The sequence below is a fragment of the Uloborus diversus genome, chromosome 4 (genome assembly GCF_026930045.1).
Source record: "Uloborus diversus isolate 005 chromosome 4, Udiv.v.3.1, whole genome shotgun sequence".
NCBI lineage: Eukaryota > Metazoa > Arthropoda > Arachnida > Araneae > Uloboridae > Uloborus > Uloborus diversus.
The window spans coordinates 75,231,437-75,237,436 of record NC_072734.1 but is presented as its reverse complement, the minus strand read 5'-3'; the positions used below and the strand labels follow the sequence as shown (position 1 = coordinate 75,237,436).

At 33.5% G+C, this 6,000-nt stretch overlaps 1 protein-coding gene across 1 annotated transcript in view; it reads right to left on the bottom strand.

Annotated features, from left to right (window-relative positions):
- Nucleotides 1–2,549: 2,549 nt before the first annotated feature.
- LOC129220640 (uncharacterized) overlaps nt 2,550–6,000 on the bottom strand; it is an 83,522-nt gene continuing 80,071 nt past the window's right edge. The window contains exons 15-16 of the mRNA XM_054855068.1: nt 5,476–5,663; nt 2,550–3,734 (exon numbers count right to left, since the gene is read on the bottom strand). Coding sequence (XP_054711043.1) covers nt 3,556–3,734; nt 5,476–5,663 — 367 coding nt within the window. The 3' untranslated portion in view covers nt 2,550–3,555. The remainder of the gene's footprint in view (nt 3,735–5,475; nt 5,664–6,000) is intronic.

Sequence of the window (6,000 nt, the reverse complement as noted above, 5' to 3'; positions counted from 1 at the left end):
GAAATATCAAAATCGGTTCATCTGTTTAGGAGCTACGATCCCAAAAGTAGACACATAGATACACACTGTAAAAACTTAACTCGGGGGGGGGGGGGCATCCGAAATGATTCCTTATAATTTGAACAGGGAGTAAAACCTAATTTAAACGGAATTTAAGAGTCTTTTATTCAAATATTTAAAAAATTTTAGAATAGAAAAGATATGCTTAAGATCCGTCAAAAAAGTAACGGATACTATACAGGTCTTTTATTTCCCTCGGATATCCACGGATACGGATATCTGGAACATCACTAGTTCTAACTAAATTAGCGCACAAATAAATCCAGGAGAGAAACAAAGATCAGTTTTTAGTGCCAAATGTGAAATATTATGCGCATTAAGATTTTTTTCCTTTTTTTAACCGACTTCAAAAAAGACGTCCTCAACCCGTCGGAATCTTTTATGTATGTCCCCTGTAAACTCAAACACGCACAGACGAATTTGGAATTTTTTTTTCCTCGTTTGAAAAGGTACTATATACTTCCCAGGTGATCCCATGGTCATCAGGTCATATCAGAAGATGGGAAACTTGAAAAATCAAGAAAACTCTTCAAATTCTATGTTTAAAGTTAAAGCGATTTCTGTTGTTTTTTAGTGACTCGTGAATCTTTTGCGGAAAGCATACTTTAATAAAGTCAAACTGATGGTGAAGACAATTTTCTTTGTAAATAATGGCGCATTTGAAAAAGCCTTTCTTCACAGTCTTCTTAAGTCTCCGAGACGCTGTGCTCTAATTCTTTCTCTGTTTTGCTCATCTTAGCTGTTTTCAGACTCCTGTGCTCGATGCTTTCTCACTCGAGATGTACGTAAGAAGTGTACCACATACTCTACCCTCCGTACTTATTTTATATTTACACCACTAAAAAGCAAAAAATAAATTATTTTCAAATAAAAAAAGAACCGACTTCAAAAAACAAATAGGAAATAAAAAGTGAGAAATAATTGGTCATACTTACAAAGGATTTCCTACCCAAACGTAGAAATCAAATTTATTTTCCCATTCCAGTACAAAAATCAACTAAACTAAACACCCAATTTTAAAATAAACACTGATTTTAATTACTATAAGATGAATTATTTTAATACCTAACTAATTATATATGGTCTCTTAATTTTTAATAACCGTTTAAGTCGGGTGGTCCTATAAATTACTACCTAACGTAACTGACAACCCACCAAATCCTGAGTTAAACACTAATTTAACAAAACGCGCAAGTCTTTAAAACTATACTTACTCAGACACATTTAAGAACTAACATGCAAAAATAAACAATTGTCAATTCATTAAGGAAATTAAAACATTGTCATAAATTCACTTGAATGCTCATGCAATGGTTTGCAAAAGTTAAATTTAGCTTATTAGTCTGTTAAAATTTGTTTTCATTTGAAAAAGACTAATGATATTAAATAGTACACCATCTGCTAAAACAAAAAGTTGACGCCACAGAAAATAAAATAGTCTATTGCTCTAAAAGTATTGCTAGTACTGTCATCACTTGGGAAATTTTCAAGATATTTTACTCCAAGTTATCTTAGTCAAACGTACCATTTTCGCTGTGCCCATGTTCACATTTGCCCCCCCCCCTCCCCTCCCTTTCCCCTAACGCACCTGAGAAATATTGAAATATTAAGGTGCCGAAGGAGGTATCACTGCAATTTTAGCAGTTAAAAGTCATTTCTAGTTTGTTCTAGTTCATTCACTAGTTTACTCGCGTGCAGAGCGAATGCTTGGCAATGTCCCGATGAGTTGAATCAACTAAAAAGTTGATTCAACTCATCGGGATAGGAATGGTAGTGGCACATGTGCCTGATGACTTGTTTGTCGTGTGAAGGACGCCTGACTTCCTTTTTAACTGTTTGCGCATCCTGATAACTGCCCGTTCGAAAGTTGATTCAACTAATTTCCCTCTTGTGAAGGAAGCTTCCCCGCGAGTTGAGTTTGAGGATCGACCTCCAAAATATTTGGTTTTAGCACACATTGGCAATCTTAATGGGACAGTCGCCCGGCATCCTCCACACAACAGTAAACTCATTAGGCACGCCAGGCACATTTGCCACTACCATTCCCATCCCGATGAGTTGATTCAACTTTTTAGCTGATTCATTTCATCGAGACATCGCAAAACGTTCGTTCTACATACGAGTAAACTATTTGACTCAACGACTAGATTCAGGTTTAACAGCGTTGTGCAGCTGCTGCTCGAAAAAATTCGTCTTATTACAAAAAAAGTTGATTCAACTAAGTCGCCTCGTGTGAAGACAACGAAAAACGCCGGTCAACTAGTTGACAGGCAACTTTTTCGAAAAGTTGATTCAATTAACCATCTCGTATGTAGTAGATATAAATCTTCTCAGAACTACGAAATGTGCACTCGTAGAAGTGTATATAAATGTAGTGTCAAATAAAAAATTGACTAAGTTTAAATCTGAAGTATTTTTTTTTTTTAATCAGTGCAAGATTTTATGAACACCCTGTATTTTCCCTACAACTGCCTGTTGAATAGAAAAACAAGCACATCAAACATTGTTTTCATATGGAGAGATCAGAAACCACATAAGTGGTGATGATAAGTTGCGATTTATTTTGCAGTGTATAAGAATATGTTACAATGCAATTCAAACCACAGTCAAGAAGTTAACTATCTATTCAAGAAACAATTGTTCGGTTGTTGACTGAAGTGTAGAACATTGGAAAATTGACGATATAATGGATTCATCGTTTCCAAGTTTGGCGATATTCCGCAATTGTATAGCAACCTTTGTATTTGCTCCCGTTTGATCATCGTTACGTAAAAACAATTCATTTGACGATACTATACCTTTTTTAAAAAAGCTTTCTAATGAACTTTTAGGATTCAGAAAAGGTTTAATTTGAAAGAAATTAAAAAAAAAAAAAAAAACCTGTTCAAACACATTTAATAAATAAAAAAAGTTCTCAGGCAAAATTAAAAGTTTCATTGAAATGTAAATGTTTGCTAAATAAATAAATTATTCTGTTAAAAAATCATTAAGTATTCTATCAAGATATAAATTAATCACCAGAAAAAAGTCTATTAAAAACGTATTAAAAATACTATTAGAATGTAAAAAATCCACCGTCTAAATAAAACAAGCCATTGAATAATAGTAAAGGTTATTGAATTGTAAAATAATTCGACAAATAAATGTATCAAATCCCTCACAAATACATTGCAAATTCCATCAAGATGTAAAAAAAGTAAAAAAATAAATCACGATGAACAAAGTTCCGGCGACATGAACAATAGTTTTCTGTTGCTGCCGTGTTGGAATGTAAAAAAGACGCCAAACGCCAATATTTCCCGCCTCTACACTCTTAACCAGATATCTTCTCAGCTGAATCACGATTTCGTTTCTTTAAAGTAATGCCGCAGTTATGAACTTGTGTCTTCGTGAACTGATGAATGCGCTTTTTCTGGAGTACAGCGGAGTTGCGAAGACTTCTTCTCGTGGACTCTTGACTGGCTTCAATTCCAAAAAGAGTGAGCTCTCATGAGCTCAACTCTTGGCAATGAATGAAATTTTATGGTCTTCTGGCCGGCAAGTAAGGGTAACCTGACCTACAAATGTCGGTTTGAATCCATCTGGGAAAACTACATCAAATTTTTGAAAGATGGATACGAAGTAAAGAAATAGTTCCATGTTGGCAAATGTTTCACCTGGACATACTCTTTTACCTAAAATCAAAGAAAAAAAAATCGTTATTCATAAGGAATAAAATATTCATAAAATACACCGCCAGCTCAGTCATTTCGTCCTCGGATGACTGAGCTGGTGGTTATTGCCCTATAGGCCAGTCCTTAGGACCTGGCCTATAGGGCGGTAACTTAGGGAAATGATAATAAAATATTCGTTATCCGAATATGCAATATTAGAACTAGAAATTTAACCTTTCGACGTTTACGACTTGGAGGCTCCTTCATTTCAGTTGCCATTGAAGACTGATCGCTCTGAGATGTCATTCAGTTATAGTGGTCTTCAACCTTATTTTATTAAAGGGCTAAATTTTTATTGTGGAAAGACTTGTGGCTGCAATGATCAGATTATATAATTTTAAAATAAGTTTTCATTTAGTTTTAAAATTACAGAGAAAATCGACATTCCGTTCATAATGTAATTGAAATAACGAAACATAAATTGAAAAATTACTGAAGCTTGTTATAAAACACAAAACTAAATCGAAATTATCAAAAGGTTTTTTTTTTTTTTTTTTTTTGTTTAAAGAGAAACGCGACATTTTTTTCTCTTTTGCTAATCTGTCAATATTTACTTTTATGTGTGGTGAAGCAATTCAAAGAGATTCAAAGAGAGAGCAATTCCCCAGATTAGTTTTAGATACACGATTCCTCAATCTTGACTTAACATCCTTCATTTTGGAGAATATTCCCCACAGATGTGTTTTCTAAAATTAAATAATGCAATGACGCAGAAACTTTGTTTTCCATGCATTAACACTGTGCTCGTAAAGAAGCGGCTTTTACAGAGTTCAATTATTATTATTATTATTATTATTTAAATTGATAATCAACATAAACGTGAGAACGCGAATGACAGCTCTCATGTTCAAAACCGACTATCAATAAAAATTACACAGATATTTTATTTCTAATGGGATGCGTTTGTTGTTACTGTGTCATTTTAGAAATCATTTTGTGAATGCAATCAAACTTTGTTGCTCAGTTGTACCTCGACCTCGTCCCTCACAATACCTCGTCAGTGTTATGGTGGAATTAATCAAATCAATTCCACATTAATAATACTTAACTCTTTCATTGAACTCCCCGAGAAAAAATAAACACTTTCTAGGTTTCAACTTTCAGAACTGAACTATATATACTTTCGTTATGTGGAACCCTTTCAGACGAATTATAAAATACTTAGCCAAAAATGTTTTGATTTGGTAGACAGAGTGTACTATGGTAAAAAGTATCTTATAGACAAAATTTCAAGTTTGTAGGAAAACAATTTAAAGAGTTATGATACGTCGAATAATCAGAATATATATTTTTGAAATGCATATTTCAGATTTAAAAAAAAACGATGAAACAATCAAACAAACTTCATTGTAAATTATTTTCTAAACAATAATAAAACATAATATAAACAATTGAAATGATTAATAAAAGATTATATATATTTTTTTAAATCAAGGGAAAAAACCTCGCATTTGCGACGAGAATTCGTAGTTGAGAAAATGTTCTAGTCCCAATAACTATTTCTTAATGTTGTCAATCCCAAAACGATGAAATTCTTGCACAGAGAATAATACGCAGAATGTAAAGAATTTACTACGAAAAAAGTCGAGAAATTTAATAATTAATAAATGATTAGCAGCTGTTTAAAGTTCATGTTTGGTATACCGGTCGCTTGGTATGAAAGGGTTAAAGCTTCTTAAATATATAAGAATTGGAAACATACCGACAGAAAATGGCATCAAATGAATGGACTTAACGATGGATTTTCCGTCCGTTGATAAAAACCTCTCTGGCTCAAACTTATCAGGATTTTCCCAATTATTTGGATCGTGGTGAACGGCCCAAAAATTTGCTAAGACAATGGTATTCTTCGGGATATTGTGTCCACACACACTTGTATCTGCCAATGTGCTGAAAGGGAAAAAGAAACACTTAGTTGTTCAATCGAACATATATCGTCGCCTCAGAGCAACAGTAAGATAACCAATCCCAGAAGTAACCCTAAGATAACTTACTGTTGCTCTCAGGCGACGATATATTAGCAAAAGGTTTTTAAAGCTACTAAAACAAGTGAAAAAAAAGTTTGAAGCAAAATATTGAACTGAAATCAAGAAAAATTATTGTAGGCTGAGGCAAGACTCCCATAATTCTAACTGACACAGAAGACATTTTGCTTTACACTTTATGTTTCCGTACGTTGTTTTAAATAAGAATAACACCGAATGCAATTGCAAAGAAATGCAAAACT